Raw genomic sequence first — 18018 nt, forward strand, 5'->3', positions numbered from 1 at the left:
GTGTCATTCAAGATTACAGAAGAGATTTATGAAATTCCATCAGCATTGATGATTCTTGTATTCTCTCAAGAGATATTACCCCACCCATTTCGTCATCATCTTCAGCATGATCATGATCATCGATCATCGTCATGAATCCCACTCTTCCTTCTTCTCCTTTTCCTCCTCTCTACTTCTCTTTCTTATTCCTCCTCCTCCTCATTATCATCACCATCAATCGTTATTATCATCCTTAATCTACCGTTATTGCATTATCGTCAGTAGTGAACTGCGTCATAATTCCAGCTGACGATATCTGGTAATGGCTCATGCCCAGGCTTGCAGATAACATCTATGTGCAAACATTTTTCTCACCACTGCCTGCTGAGAATAATATCTGGGAAAGTAATCCTGATCAAAGTTAGCGTAGGAAACAGAATTTTAATGAAATAACGATAAGCAAGATATTGGAATAAACTGAAAGTCATAACAAAAAGGCCCTTTCAAAAGATCCTAGACCCTGTACTATTTATACTGGAAGTATCTAAAAAATAGAGCCAAAAGTAATGGAAGTCTTTCATGTAGTTTAAACTTGATGTTTACAATTGTATAACTTTCCATAGTAACATCGTTACTTGGATGTATCTTTCAATTTAAATTTCTTTCCTACTGTTAAGCTGATTAGAATAGTTAAGTATAATTTTGGCAAAACGAAATGAAAATTTGAAGTATTAGAATTTGAGTTAAAAGAAAATTAAATTAAAAGGAAATTGAAAAGAATATTCAGTGTATTACACATGCTGTAACTAATAAGTAAATGTTTTAAAGAACTTTATAAGAAATTTGCTCTTAAATACCTCTGAAATATTAATATACCGAATTCCATTATTTCTGAAACTTATTTGTTGATATTGTTTAGAAATATGTGAGTACTTTGTTATTTTCTGTAATCACTTGTTATTGATTCCGACATAAGATAAATGGAACTACATTTAGCGTATCAAATGAAAAAGAAATCAGAAAGTTCTAAGCTTTAAATGAAAACAAAATTAGTGTTACTTACTGCAATACGTTTTAAAGTTAGTTTCTCTTTCCAACTGCACGTTCTGAATACCACTATTTTCAGGATAAAATTCTCCTGAGATATGTTTCTTTACTGATATCGAAAGGTCGGCAGATGTTTATCAATGTTCCTTGGGAATAATATCCGGATGAATTCCTTTCATTTCGCTGTTAGTAACAACTCAATTATTCTATATTACGGTCAGATACTTACTTCGTTCTATTTCTGATATGTTTGCATTATGCGCTTTATTTGCAGTCAAAATTCTTTAATACTAGTGAATTAGGGAAGAAACGTTTATGTAGTCGCTTGAAATTAGATATAGCAGCTTAATCCCCCTCAAATCACCCGTTACAAGTTTAATAAAAGGATACATTCGAGAAAGCAAAGTAAACAAATCATATCGTTTTCCGTTGTTGAGTATTTGATTGTTTGATCAACAGAGTTCTCTGTTTAGTGAATTGGCTTGTAAGTGACCGAGTATCTCGCGGACGAATTTTCATAGCATAATTCTCAAATGAATTCATCGTGACACAGCGTGATAAGGATGGACTTTTGAGAAATTACAAGAATATTTCATCCGACGAGCTTTCGCACAGCTTCCGTCAACTCAATTGCACCCACAATGCCTTGTTCGACACCAGCACAGGAGTCACACACTGGGATTGAACGCAGAATGTCCTTGCGAAATGTCTTTCTCAGCCAAACTACCCTCCCATTGTGCATTAGGATATTTCATATACAAACATAGAAAATAGTCATGCTTACGATAGTCTTAGTAGCATCTTTACTCGTTTGATATCTAGATATTCTGTAATACAGTTCTATATTTAAGAGATGAGGAATTATGTACATTATTTACATTATTTACAATTGACGGATATTTGTCCTCATCTTATTTGTTGTTAACACAACGTTTCGGCTGATATGCCCTCCAGCCTTCATCAGGTGTATTGGGGGAAATTTCGAACCTGGGTTCTCATTCCTAAGGTATTTTGCGATGTTGTTGTTGTTATTATTTATTCAGGTCACTGCCTGGAATCGCGCTCTTAACCACTACGCCATATGTCCGGACATATGGCGTAATGGTTAAGAGCGCGATTCCAGGCAGCAACAACAACAACAACAACAACAACAATAATAATAATAATAATAATAATAATAATAATGATAAGAAGAAGAAGAAGAAGAAGAAGAAGAAGAAGAAGAAGAAGAAGAAGAAGAAGAAGAAAAAGGAACATACCCTGATGTAGTAAGTACCCTGATGTAGTACCAGAGAGTGGCTCACTTGGCTTATGATCTTAATTGATTGGAAGTGTAATCATGTACATTGTTTTGTCTTGGTATAAAAGATGGGCTACAGCAAATATTCTGCTTAATACCACAGATTTGCTTGTCAGTTGTTTGACCTTAACCAGTTGAGCATGTCCCTTAGTGGCTGACGACATGTGCATCTCTGATCACGAGCAGAAGTAGTGGGGGAGCATCATAGTCGTGTGTTGAAAAGAATTCTTAGAGGGTTGGATAATTCACATTTGGAAACATGGGTAGTTCGTTCAACATCCTTAAACAATCCTTATTCAAGGACCTTTTGAGCCGGATGGGTTATTTGACCCGAAGAAAATTCTAACTGGGCCCCACCTGCAAGGTCATGTGCTGTTTATCTTGATATGAGATCACCATATCGTGTACATATGGTTGTGATGCATGTGCCTAGTGTACCCTTATCAGACGTGTAGCTATGATGCTTTGAATATTTTACCCCAGTGTCACTTTGATGGCATGCACTGCTCTCTCACTCGATAATAATAATAATAATAATAATAATAATAATAATAATAATAATAATAATAATAATAATAACAATAACAATAACAATAATAATAATAATAATAATAATAATAATAAAAATAATAATAATAATAATAATAATTATAACAACAACAACAACACCGAAAAATACCTTAGGAATGAGAACCCAGGTTCGAAATTTCCCCAAGACACCTGATGAAGGCTGGATGGTATATAAGCCGAAACGTTGTGTTAACAACAAACAAGATGTTTGTAAATAATGTCAATTGTAAATAATGTAGATATTCTGTGTTCTTTACGAAGCTAGCCAACACATGAACGGTTATGTCATGCTGAAGAGGTCTTATAAACTTGAATAGTATCTGAAGTCAGAGCTAATCTGTCAAAGATTATATTGTTCTTTGCTTCTCTGCATTGTCTATTTCCACTTTTTATTAACTGAAACTCAACCGATCTGAAAAAAATATTTACATATTTACTGATCTTGTGCAGTCACTTTTGATTAAGTGTCGTAAGTATGGAGTGTGACAGTGCTTTAAGTCGTTTGCTTTGAAAAAAAAAACCCCACAAAAACCTTGTAAACAATATTATTATTACTATCAATTTGGTAACCTCCCAAGATGCATACGAAAGATTCTTGCAAAATACAACATGAATGTCTGAATACTATACAAGTCAATATAGTACACAGCTTTTCTATGATACACACGTCCAAATAGAAACTTCCTCGAGTAGCAGATATTCTCGTCTACGAATCTTTAGTTTTCAAAGCTTGAATTCAGATATAAACTCAATTTGCGTTATACTGTATTGTGACGAAATCCAAAATCTTTGAAGTAAATTCTCTTTATTTCTCTTTAAAACTTTATATCATTGTCTATATTTCTTTATGGTGATCACATATAATGGTGATCACATATAAACGTTACATGTTTAGATATTCTTGTAGAACCTCACAGGATCAGATCAGTTATTTTCAATAAAATAATTCGGCTAATTTTCTTCACAAATGCCCCTATAATATCCCACAGCCTTATATTAAAAATACATTAGTGTCAATTGGATTGTTCACATCTTTTATGGTCGTCAAGCCTCTAATATTTGATACATCACTATTATTGTACGTAATTTCTACTTGTCGCTTATACTTCTACGCTCTTAGAAATAGTTACCACATATATCGACCGTATTAGGAAGGAGACGCGATAATGAAGTTCTTCATGTACCTATTTCTTTACTACCCACAAGGGGCTAAACACAGAGAGGACAAACAAGGACAGACGCACGGATTAAGTCGATTATATTGACCCCAGTGCGAAACTGGTACTCAATTTATCGACCCCGAAAGGATGAAAGGCAAAGTCGACCACGGCGGAATTTGAACTCAGAACGTAACGGCAGACGAAATACGGCTACGCATTTCGCCCGGCGTGTTAACGATTCTGCCAGCTCGCTGCCTTTTTTTGGCATCCTGGTGAGATATGAAGTTCTTCATATACCACCAAATGCTTTACCTACGCTAGAGAGAATGGTCATATCTTCTATGAATTTGAAAGTAGATTTGTGCAAACAGGACTAACCGAACGTGAAATATAAATAACAATTACCCTGATAACTTCTGATTACTTGTTTTAAACAAATGATTCGATTTGAAATTATTTATTTTTTAAATTCACGGCGAGAGTCTATATGATTTTGAAACCTTTATGCCAATACTATGGTTCTTCTGTGATGTATTCCATTAGCTTGACAAGCTGCCAATACAAAGCTGTTTTTCTAGGGTTTTTCCACTTAAATCTTATTTTACATTGGCTTGTATCACCCTTTTCTACTCCTACGTATTTCCCCACGATTCATTTGCCATCGAGCATTCATACACATATACATTATTTTCAGTTTTTCCAATATATCCGCTAGTTACCTTTAATAATCACCTGCTTCTCTCCTTTCTTCTTACATACAATATCAGTGCATTATAGGTGTTATATTTACCGGTTTCATTTACCGTTGTATCAGTTCACTTAATCTATTTGATATTTTGTTCACTGAATGATAGCAGTGGGTGGGGTCAATTGTTTCTGGCTATTCTAACAGTTACTTCATTTACATATGATTTCCTGTGGATGCTTTTGGATGGAAAAGCTGTGATTTTATATTGCAACAAACATAGATCAAGCCTTTGTCTTGCACGTTTCAGGTAGTTTCTGCCAGTTTTCGTTGTCGACTCGATCCTTATCCAATTCTTTATGTGTTAATTATCTTAAGGTATTTTCTGGCCAGTGGTCTTTGCGAGGCATTTTTGTAACATAGATTGCGTTTGAGGTTTATTTATTAATGCATTTTTCTTGCTACACACGATTATCTATAATTTTCGTGTATGTTTTATATAATCTGGCTTCTTTAAGTAGCAAACTTTTTTGCGCATTTTTTGTAACTATTTAAATTATTTCCCAATTATTTTTTTTATTCTGTTCTAAGTTTTGCTTTCTTGCAGGAATTGTTTTGTTGTTTCTGGTGTTATTTTAGTGATTCTTGTGATGTATAAAACATATAGTGAGTTGTATAAACCGGGTTTGTATGAAGCTAAAAAACTTCGAGAAAATATTCGGAGTTCGTGTAATGAAATAGTATCTGACAAGGATAGTCAGAAAAGTTTGTTGAGAAGTTTGAGGAAAATCAATATTAGGTACAAACAAATTACGAAAAACATTTCAGTTTCGATAAAAATTTCAACGTCGGAACAATGTAAAAACACTTCCGATTTTAGGAGTTGTGTAAAAAAAATGGAGAACTCCATTGTCGTGATAAAATAATGAAATTCTATTGAAACATATGCCCGTAAAAATACGAAATAAGCTAATTTTATTTCTTTCTATTAACTTTGCTTGTAAACTTTCAGAGGGACATTTTATATAATTAAACGTTCTTTTAATCGTATTCACTGATTTCCACTTTCTCAAAGAAATTCTATTCGGTTAATAATTAACCACCAAAGAAAATAACGAAAATGTTCTTTCCCCAAATCTGTTCACTTACTTATAGCCAGTTAAAAGTAACTGTTTTTTTTCCCGAAAATCTAAAATTTGTGATAACTCTACCTTGGAGGTGATGATCAATTATACCTCTAACCTACTTTGCTTAATAATATATTTTAATAAATAACGTGTTCAAATTATCATTTAATAAGACGGAAGTCGTAAAACTAAGTGGTTTTTGAACTAACGATATTATAACGAGTTATAACTGCTCAAACACTTTGTCTCTAGGCCAGAGGCGCACTTGTCATACATTTTGCTAATGATTCTATTCATCACCGAGTAATATCAGACATAACTATTATATAACTAAATAGTGAGAAAATGCGGCCATATGCAGCAGGTGCAATTATAATCAAACCAAATGTTCTTATTGCAACTCAAGAACACCATAATTAATTGGAATATCGTGAGAATTGAGAGTTAATATTACTCTCTCAACCAGAACAATGACCCGGAGTCCTGATGTTTTGTTCGAAAATTTGAACAACTTTTTCTAAGATACGAAATTGACCGTGCTATGACTTATAAATAAGTGAAAGCACTGACATTAAACATGTATTGCTTCTTCGTTATGTGCGCAGCTTTTCCCCAGACGTTTCTGACGTTATACATAGTACAGATGAACATTGTTTTTGCTGTATTGAAAGAAACGCCGAATGTGTAATTTTAAAGTTTAAAGACATATAATCTTCCTTCCTACTACGTGCTAAGTCTTAACTGTGATACCTAGTAAATAAGTACGCTTATGGTAAAAAGTAACCTGTTACCAGGGGAGAAGAATGTTGCACTAATTGATACTAAATAACTGATACTTAAATGTATACATTTAAGTATCAATACATTTAAATATCAATTACTTTTCAAGAAGCCCATAATCGAATAATGTTGACAGAAGAAAGGAGTGTCTAGCGATAGCATTAACTGTCTCCGCATTTTTTGCTAAGCTTTATGTCCTCGCAGGTATAATCCTGTCAGCAGCTATGTCTATCAAGCAATGTGCTGAAACTTTAGAATCAAAGGTGGTAAAAAATGGTAGAAGCATGCCTCAAATATGGTATACGATTACGATCTGGCAACAGTAATCATGGAAATATCTGTTTAAATGAGGCGATCTAAGTAGACTGTCAAAGCATTATTATTGAAGTATTAACAAAGAATTAACTTTTTCGAGCAGGACATGAACAAAACAGGAGTGGATAGAATTGTGATTTATAATCACCTTAAAACTGAAAAAATTATCATTAGGCGCACAAGCGTGAAACAAAAATTAAGTAGAGTAGAAGTCAAGATAAAAAATTGGACAAACGTATGTAAACCATATCAGACTCTGTAACTTTACATACAGTCCTAAATTAGATCTGTTAGGTATAGTTACAGAGTATATAAGACACTTTCAATTCAAAAGCATAACTCAGACCCTACTCTGTACTCATAAAATATTCTACACAATTATCACCCAAGAAATTAGCAAAACACACACGACATGTACCTTATGCAATCACTAACCAACAAAATGACACAAAACATACTATTACATTTTAATTACTCGAGTCTGTACCAGTAATATAACACAGATGCACAGAATACAATCTGCTCAACCTTTGTGTAACAGTTGACGCCAGTCACGCAACACATACTGATCTTAAGTACCTCTCATTCTATTAAAACTTTCTTCAAGATACCGAGCCCATATTAATATTACTAATCTTTTAAACTTGATAATACATATATATATACGCATAAATCTTTAAATTGTTCTTTATTTTAAAAACAACCTGTACTATTTTAAAAAAATAGCAAGTTGAAGTATATAATCCTGTCGGAAATTATGAAGTTTTAGTAACAAATTTTTATCCTTTCTGAACAAGGCCTTGATTAGGGTTCCAATAACATCATTAACGCCTTATGTTTGCCTGTAAGTATTGAAACGAGAAATTTGATTACTTATTATCTCCTGCGTTTTATTGCAGCCTTTTCGTCTACTCAGTGTTGTTAATGTTTTCAAGTGTTGTGTTTATTATTCTGAGCAATGCTGTTAGCAATGGTTCCGTTGCCGTCCATGCTACTTCTCAAAATTGTTCTACTCATGCTTTTCGTATTACGTTGATTTAATACATCTTTACCTAGGTCCTGATGAAAACTTTTAGGGATAGAGTCAAACTGCTCGTTTTGCTCAAATTGCCGTTGTAAATTTGCATATCACCAGATTTGTTTCAATTTAGCGAGTATCTGTTGGTTCTGGCTTTCTTTGATTGTTTCCACCTTTCCTTTATATATTACACCTCTTTTAGGCGGCGAACTGGCAGAAACGCTAGCACACCGGGCGAAATGCTTAGCGGTATTTCGTCTGCCGCTACGTTCTGAGTTCAAATTCCGCCGAGGTCAACTTTGCCTTTCATCCTTTCGGGGGTCGATAAATAAAGTACCTGCTTCGCACGGGGTCGATGTAATCGACTTAATCCCTTTTATCTATCCTTGTTTGACCCCTCTATGTTTAGCCCCTTGTGGGTAGTAAAGAAATATATATGTTACACATCTTTTTCATTTTTCTCTTTTAGTTTTAAATATCTTTTCCACTTTTCTCTTTTAGTGCAGTCGTCTTGTTATTTATTTCAATAAATGTAAGATCTATTCTCATGCCTTCGATCAGCCTTTTTGTTTCGGCTTTGATATGTTTAGTATAAACAGATCTGAGTGGGGTAAATGTTTTTCTTTGTCAGTAGCAGTTGGAAGTATTATGTTGTTTAATCTTTTGATATGGATGTTCGCATCTGTTTCCACTAAGGCAGTGATGGCGACGTCTTCACTTTTATTGTTGTTGCTATTCTGTTATTGAGTTCTATCCGTGGGATTTCCTTGGTCCAAAGGAAGATCTAACGTTTTATTATATCTACCTTTCCATATTCATGGTCTTGTTTTCAACAGCAAAACTTTATATATTTTACATCTCTTTCATCTAACCCTTTATAAACATTTGTTTACGTCAGTCTATTTCGTATTGTATTAAATTGCATTCTGCAGAGGCTTTAGATTTTGGAGTTTGCTCTGTTGTGTCATTTTGTTTGTTTTGCAAGTGTTACATATGTTTCCAGGATTTACGTTCTCAATGTTTTTATTCGCCGCAGGGTTGTTTATATCACATAATTTTCTATAATGTATTCTCTCTTTGTGTTGTTTACCATTACCCTCTTCCACCATCACCACCACCATCACCACCATCTCCTCCTCCTCATCCTCTACTCCTCCCCTCCCCTCCCCTCCCCTACTCCTCATCTTCATCTTCAATCAACCAGAAGAAAGAGCAACATCACCACCACCACCACCACCACAGTGCGTTTCTCTGCCCTAGGTCTCAGGCAAAAGATGGAAACAGAATTGAAAGATGACGATAATAATAATGATGATGATAATAACAATTATAATAATGATGATGATAAGGATAATGATAAGAGCGCTCAGAGAGCTCAAAACTCCGCCAAGGCAACACCAACGCCCTCTCAACGATTAGTCAGTGATGATTTTTAAAATGAGAATATCTGAAATAAACTCGACTGCTATCACAAACGAGAATACTAAAAATGGATTTGACCGTTCTCAAAAATTATGTAAAAAAAAACAAGAAAAATAATCTAAAATCCTTGTCCAGTAACGGATCAAATTCCAACATCTAATCAGTTCGTGCCAGTCATGAGGCGAAACATCCCAGAAAGTTTCATTCCAATCCATGCTGCGGTTCATAAGATATCTTGTCCACGGTCAAACAAACAAACAAATACGACTGAAAATAATAGCTCCACCTTCGCTAAGGCAGAGTTAATAATAATAATATAATAATATAATAATAATAATAATAATAATAATAATAATAATAATAATAATAATGATGATAATAATAATAATAATGATAATAATAATAATGATACTTGGTATAAAAGATGGGCTACAGCAAATATTCTGCTCAATACCACAGATTTGCTTGTCAGTTGTTTGACCTTAACCAGTTGAGCATGTCCCTTAGTGGCTGACGATATGTGCATCTCTGATCACGAGCAGAAGTAGTGGGGGAGCATCATAGCCATGTGTTGAGAGGGATTCTTTGGGGTTTGAATAATTCACCTCTGGAAACATGGGTGGTTCTTTCAACATCCTTAAACAACCCTTATTCAGGGACCTTTTGAGCAGGATGGGCTACTCAACCTGAAGAAAATTCTAACTGGGCCCCACCTGCAAGGTCATGTGCTGTTTATCTTGATATGAGATCACCATGTCGCGCACATATGGTTGTGATGCATGTGCCTGGTGTACCCTTATCAGACGGGTAGTCATGATGGGTATATTGGGCTTCGTATATTTTACCCCAGTGTCACTTTGATGGCATGAACTGCTCTCTCACTCAATAATAATAACATTAATAATAATAATAATAATAATAATAATAATATAATAATATAATAATAATAATAATAATAATAATAATAATAATAATAATAATGATGATAATAATAATAATAATGATAATAATAATAATGATACTTGGTATAAAAGATGGGCTACAGCAAATATTCTGCTCAATACCACAGATTTGCTTGTCAGTTGTTTGACCTTAACCAGTTGAGCATGTCCCTTAGTGGCTGACGATATGTGCATCTCTGATCACGAGCAGAAGTAGTGGGGGAGCATCATAGCCATGTGTTGAGAGGGATTCTTTGGGGTTTGAATAATTCACCTCTGGAAACATGGGTGGTTCTTTCAACATCCTTAAACAACCCTTATTCAGGGACCTTTTGAGCAGGATGGGCTACTCAACCTGAAGAAAATTCTAACTGGGCCCCACCTGCAAGGTCATGTGCTGTTTATCTTGATATGAGATCACCATGTCGCGCACATATGGTTGTGATGCATGTGCCTGGTGTACCCTTATCAGACGGGTAGTCATGATGGGTATATTGGGCTTCGTATATTTTACCCCAGTGTCACTTTGATGGCATGAACTGCTCTCTCACTCAATAATAATAACATTAATAATAATAATAATAATAATAATAATAATAATAATAATAATAATAATAATAATAATAATAATAATAATAACAATAATAATAATAATGGTGGTATTAGATACCTATCTAAAGAATACCAATGACGGAATGCTCGAACTTGTCTGCAGACATGAAGGTGTCAAGAAACAATACTCAATAACAAGAGACGATATAAAGGAGTTATTAAAGATCACCGAGACCGACGGTCAACAAATCCAAGCGCAAGCTACATCGAAAGGACTCCCACAGCTATGCACCTGATGGGAAATAAGGCATTACACGGTAAATACAACTAAAATGCCAGTAATCCTGAAACATGTCTGTAGGTGTTGGCATCTGGGCTTAAACCAGGCACAGAGAGATTTGTTCTAAAAACATAGGATAAGTGCCTATCTACTAGAATTTACCAAGCCGATATTCTTAAAAATCAAACACTTGGCTGACAATGAGATTATGGAAGTGTATCAGATATTATGCTGAGAGAACTCGCCCAACAAGATATCAGGCTCTGATATTATGGCTTAGCTGTCGAACAATATCAGGACTATATATATATATATATCTCAGTATATAAATGGAGTTGAACGCAGATGCTAATCAAATTCGTTTACTTTCGACATATATTTCGAAGAGAACATTGGTTTTATCCCAAAATGATTGAATTTTACACCGTTTATTCCTTTGGAATAAAACCAATGTTGTCTTCGAAACATATGTCGAAAGTAAACGAATTTGAATAGCATATGCGTTCAACTCCATTTATTTACTTATACTATACAAATTACTGCACATTAACCCGGAGTTTCTACCTTTAAATAGGAAAGAGCACTCGGAATATTTTGGAAAAGAAATGTGTTGATAGAAAAAATATAATAAATAGGTCGCTACATCCTAGTTACTTGCGTGAATTTTACTACTCTGGTAACTGTTTATTGAATCTTCCATGTTAACGGTAAACAAAGGATAATTCATTCATCCATTTATATATGGGGCATTTGAATTATAACGTCGGATGTAATCAATTGAACCACACGCGTATTTATCGTTATGGTAAAATCTGGCGTGTGATTGAGTGGATTTCATCCAGATAGTTTTGGCTGACGAGCTACAAGTGGATTTTTTTGTAAGTAAAATTACATTTAATTCATTAATAGCGAAACAATTGTCCCAAAATAATCTGTATTTTTGTTATTTTTTATTTGCCCTGTCCGTGTGAGCTAACAATCGTACTGACTTTCATGGGAAACATGTATTTTTGTGGTTGAAACCTTTTGGATTAACTGGTGCTAGAGTGAGCCATATAGTGACCACTCTCTTATATTTATTATATTATTATTTTATATATATATACATACATATATATGCGCAATACTCATAAATACATGCATTCATATCCAAACACTGCAATTCCTTTCGTATGTGTTCCATTGTTGTTGCAGATATTACAATTACTACTATAACACCACCCCAACACCACCACCACCACCACCACCACCACCACCAACAACAACAACAACAACAACAACAACACTACTACTACTACTACTACTAATAGTAGTAGTAGTATTTTGACAAGTAATCTGATTTCAAGTAGAAGTATGATTTAATTTCATTTTCGATTATTTAGTTTGAACTGAAATCCAATGAGTCAATCAACATTCAAGATTTGGCCAGTTTTCAACTTAGTCTTCGTCTGAACATTCAAGATAATTTCAACGTTTATTATATTTTTTCTATCAACACATTTCTTTTCCAAAAGATTCCGAGTTCTCTTTCTTATTTCAATTAATCTCTTCCACTTCAAATATAATTAGTTCAGTTACCTTATATGTCGAGTAATCTTCGGCGTCATTTTAAAATCAGACTCAGAAATCGATAAAAACATCGTGCTGTTGTAATTTTTCTCTTATTGCATTTGAAGTGAACAAATTCTCAATTTGCATTCGCTGCCGCCACAGATGTACTTTCTTAGAAATATATCTTATAGGATAATTGCTCCGAGTCTCGCCAAGAGGTTTTATCATTCCTTTTACTTCGTTTTTCTTAATCTTGGATGTTTATTGTTCAAACTTCCATTATAGCCAAGTTCCCATTTTCTCAAACAATTCTTTAAAAGTGTTCCAACTGGGCATGAACTGGATTGTCATCACACTGTTAGCACTCAGGTAGAAAATATTGGGTTGTCTGGAAAGTTCGTGCCGATTTATTGTAGCTTACATTTCGACATATTTTAGAACATGGTTCAGTCCATAAAATAGGCTACGTTTCCATTTAGAGCACAGTTTAAGCTATCTTTCCGTGGAAGAAGGTTTATGTTCCTATAACGTGTGTTATTTCTGTAACCCTTTAAAATGGAAGATAAGAAAGTTCATTTCTAGCACTTGATGCTTTCGGAACCAGACAAAAATTGCTGCAGCTCGGCTGGGATGTGTTACCCCACCATCCATATTCACCAGATATTGCTCCTTCGGATTTCCACTTATTCAAGTCTCTGTAGAATAGTAATAATGGTAAAAATTTAATTCCTTAAATGACGTATTAAGATACCTTGATGAATTTTTTGCCTTGAAACCACCTCAATTCTAGGAAGAGGGTATTTTCAAGTTAAAGGAAAGATGGAGACGCATTGTGCAACAAAATGGTTCATATTTGGTTGATTAAAAATGTAATGGCAAGTATTTATTGACCTTTTTCTTTCCTTTAAAAATCGGCACGAACTTTCCGGACAAACCAATAGAAAGGCAAAATAGTGGTGGAAATTTACACGCGAGAAATTTTATTTTCAGTTGCATTAGAAATGTCAGTTGATAAAACTAAATTCTCACAAACTGACTCCAATATAAAGATCAATTCTAAATTCAATAAAATTAATAATTTTATTGATTCCAATTCAATTTTGTGTTCTGTTTATTGTAGTTCGATATTATTTTGAAATATTTACGACTCCTTCACTATATACTGCATCGATTCAGGCCATTTAAATATATTTATTCTATCATTTTGAAATTCGAACCTGGAAAAAATAGGAACTCAGAAAACCACGAAAAAAAAAATAATGGTTACACAAATATTATTGTAGGATCTTAAGTTACTGTTTAAAAGAAGGCAGTAGGAATGCTATAAAGAAAGTTAACTTACATGCTCCAATATCAGAAGTGTGTTTTCAGTTGATGTTGCAACTATAACTTTTTGGATGAACACTTTCCGCATATTAATGAGACAGTCAAGAATAGTCTTGTTAGAACCACTGGGAGCCAAGCGCCAAGCTTTCAAGCTCAGTTTGTAATCTCTCAAAAGAAATTCCATGAAGCTTGCTCCTGTTAAAATAAATAAAACAAAATTAGTGCATATCAATTGACATCTGTCTGTCTGTCTGTCTGTCTGTCTGTCTGTCTGTCTGTCTGTCTATCTATCTATCTATCTATCTATCTATCTATCTATCTATCTATCTGCATGCAATTTTATTAATATGGGGATTGAGAGAAGATAGATATCTCAATCCCCATATTAATAAAATTGCATGCAGCCTTTACACCTACCGACACCCTCTTGTAAACACCAAAGCACAAAATAAACGAATCTCTATACTAAAACACCATAACATGCTCGACTAATAACCTACACCTTCCAAATACAAACAAGAAATAGCCTATATGACATCAACAAAAAGTAAAGCCTTACTGTCTAGCTAAAGCATAACTCCAAGGTATGTTCTTTGTGCCACCTTCACAATCCATGACAAAAAGCTAACACCTATTTAAACAAGAAATGAGCAAAAAAAAGAAAGAAAAGAAAAACCATGGAAAGAAAAGAAAATGTATGGTCAGTTTGCAAGAGATGTGAACGCCAAGACAGATAGAGAGGACCGGTGGCTATGGATAAGGAGGAGAGACCTGAAGATAGAGACAGAAGCGCTCATATGCGCAGCTCAGGAACAAGTGTTAAGGACTAATTATATGAAGTGCAGAATAGACAACACTACTGATACCGACAAATGCAGATTGTGTGGTGAAAGGGGTGAAACAGTATGGCACATTGTTAGTGAATGCCCGAAATTGGCACAACGCGAATACAAAAGATGCCACGAGAATGTGGCAAGAATGATCCATTGGAAACTGTGGAATTCATGGCCTACAAAGGGCATAGATGTGGTATTAGCAAACTCCAGAAGGAGTCACCGAAAATGAGAATTGCGATATCTTGTGGGATGCAATTATCCATTACGATCACCTGACCAGACATCGGAAACCGGACATTGTTGTGGTGAATAAAGAACAAAGAACATATATGATAATCGACATAGCATACCGCGGTGACAACAGGATCAATGTGAAAGAAGAAAAAATAAACAGCTATGACAATTTAAATTGGGAGATACGAAGGTTGGGATCAATGAAGAGAGTAGACGTGATGCCAAAAATAACTGGTGCACTTGGAAGTATAAGCGCTCAACTACCATGGCTGAAAAAGATTGGTGCTAGTGTGAAGGTAGAACACCTACAAAACTCAGCATTGCTTGGAATTGCAAGAATTCTTCGCAGGGTTCTTGAAGCATGACCAGTAAACAACTGTTATCTTAGTCTGTTGGATGTGGACAGCTGACACTTTCCATCATAGTCAGCAAAATAAGGTGTGAGTTTTCATATAATAATAATAATAATGATAATGATAATGATACTACTACTACTACTACTACTACTACTACAACTACTACTACTACTACTACTACTACTATACTACTACTACTACTGCTGCTGCTGCTGCTGCTGCTGCTGCTACTACTACTACTACTACTACTACTACTACTACTACTACTACTAATAATAATAATAATAATAATAATAATAATAATAAGGTTGAGCATATTTTATGCATGAAAGCTAAAATGGAACCCCGTAGATCCAGTGCTGTTCAGTGGCTCTGGCTTTAAAAGTCTCCAGGCATGGACAATCGCATACTATAGTTTGTTACTGATTAAACAGAAAATGAAGTGCTAGTATCGATGGCAAAATGAAGAACAGTGTAAATAGAGAGGATGAAAAGGGAAAGAAAGTGAGTGGCTGTTGTTATTTTGGAAATTACTAACTAGATTCATAGAAGATGTATAACTTACTAGAGAAGGAGAAACTGCTTCAGAAGGGCGAAGGGATGCTAGAAGAATTCAAGGATAGTAGATAAGAAGATGTTAAGTGATGTGCTAAAATAGCATAGCTGTTGGTTGGGTAAACTCCAAGAAAGCATATGCGTACCATAAAGTTCAAGACAATTGGCTTTTGGAGTTCATATGATGTTTTTCTTTAAATATAGCAAACCACTGAAATCTCATCTTGAGATGTAGCATTAAAGCGTAGAAGCGAATCAAGGAAATAGTGAAAATCCGGAGGGAAATTTCAACGAGACTCAGTGTCTCCAATGTTTTTGTGATTACATTGATTCCTTTAACGAACATACAGAGAAAATATAGATCGGTTTATGAACTTCCTAACAACTAGAGTGAAAGAAAATTATTTGATTTACATAGGTGACCTCATACTGTATACCAAAAATGAGAAAAGTGTCTGGATTCTCTTGGGAAAATGTTTTGATTCCCTGTAAGGATATTTAACAAGTGTGCTAATGTGCATTTTGTTCATTATGGAAAGAGGTCAAAACGATCAAATCTGATGAGATATTGATTCCATCAAATAACACCATCAATCATTGACATTAATCAAGGATACAAGGAACGCAGGGGATGTTGCAAAACAAAAAAAATAAAAAAAATAATGGAAATGGAACTAAGAGAAAATTTCTCCAAAGAGTACAGGATAAATGTTAAGAAGGTAGCTGAAACAAAATAAATGAAGCCGCATGACTCAGTGGTTAGAGCATTGGGCTCACAATTATGAGGTAGTGAGTTCAATTCCTAGACCAGGCTGTGTGTTGTGTTCTTGAGCAAGACACTTTATTTCGCGTTGCTCCAGTTCATTCAGCTGTAGAAATGAGTTGCACCCTCACTGGTGCCTAGCTGTATCGGCCTCTTTGCCTTTCCCTTAGATAACATCAGTGGCATAGAGAGGCGATGTTGGTATGCATGGAAGACTTCTGGTCTTCGATAAATAACCTTACCCGGTATTGTGCTTCGGAGCGTAACTTTCTAGTTGCAATCCCATGGGCATTCATGACCGAAGGGGTCTTTACACTTTACCCTTTACTGCAGTGTAGTTTACTGTACCCTTAACCCTTTGCAACAAAACTAAATTGAGGCAATATCACTAAAGTCAATCGAGAGGTGAGCCATTATCCTGTGGAGATCCTATATATAACCCGAACTCTTTTGAAATTGAATAAAGACAGAAATACATGAACTGGATTTAAGATTGAGGACGATGCTCATTAGACATCTTGCACACCATTCTAAAAGTAATGTCGTAAGTAGTTATTTACCTAGAATGAAAGAAAGCATGGGTTTACTAAATGTATAAGGCGTTACACAAAATGCCATTATTGCTAGCTAAATTATGCAGTATTATTATAGATGTAAGTATGTATATATGTATGTGTGTATGTATGCATGTTTGTGTGCGCGCGCACTGTGTGTATGTATGGATATGTATATACATTTATATTACATATATGCATATGAATGTGTGTGTCCCCGAGTGTACGTATATATCTATCTATCTATCTATCTATCTATCTATCTATCTATCTATCTATCTATCTATCTATCATCTATCTATCTATCTATATATATATATATATATATATATACATTTATATTATCTGTATGCATATATATGTATATCTTTACTTATTGTGACAACAATTCTCAAATCATAAGATTCTTTGTTACGATTCTTGTAGGATAAATTATAGCACTTTGTTTACAGGTGGGCATTGTGCGTCGCAGTTCCAATATTTTCCAGCTACTCAGCTTACAGTTTGCTGGTTGTTCCAAGTACAACATTTACCAAAGGAATAATGTCTTTTCATCGCTCCACATATCACTATTTCTCGCTTTACTTGATTTCCTCTCAACGGGATTGCGAACTCAATCACTTAAAATATTTATTCATTTATTCTGCACGATTATTCTTTAACTCCT

At 34.6% G+C, this 18018-nt stretch overlaps 1 protein-coding gene across 1 annotated transcript in view; it reads right to left on the minus strand.

Moving 5' to 3' along the window:
* Positions 1 to 18018, minus strand: part of LOC115218530 (glutamate receptor ionotropic, kainate 2-like) — a 250709-nt gene that overhangs the window by 101774 nt on the left and 130917 nt on the right. The window contains exon 4 of the mRNA XM_029788402.2: positions 14070 to 14248. Coding sequence (XP_029644262.1) covers positions 14070 to 14248 — 179 coding nt within the window. The remainder of the gene's footprint in view (positions 1 to 14069; positions 14249 to 18018) is intronic.

Source organism: Octopus sinensis, linkage group LG13 (assembly GCF_006345805.1).
Source record: "Octopus sinensis linkage group LG13, ASM634580v1, whole genome shotgun sequence".
Taxonomy (NCBI): Eukaryota; Metazoa; Mollusca; class Cephalopoda; order Octopoda; family Octopodidae; genus Octopus; species Octopus sinensis.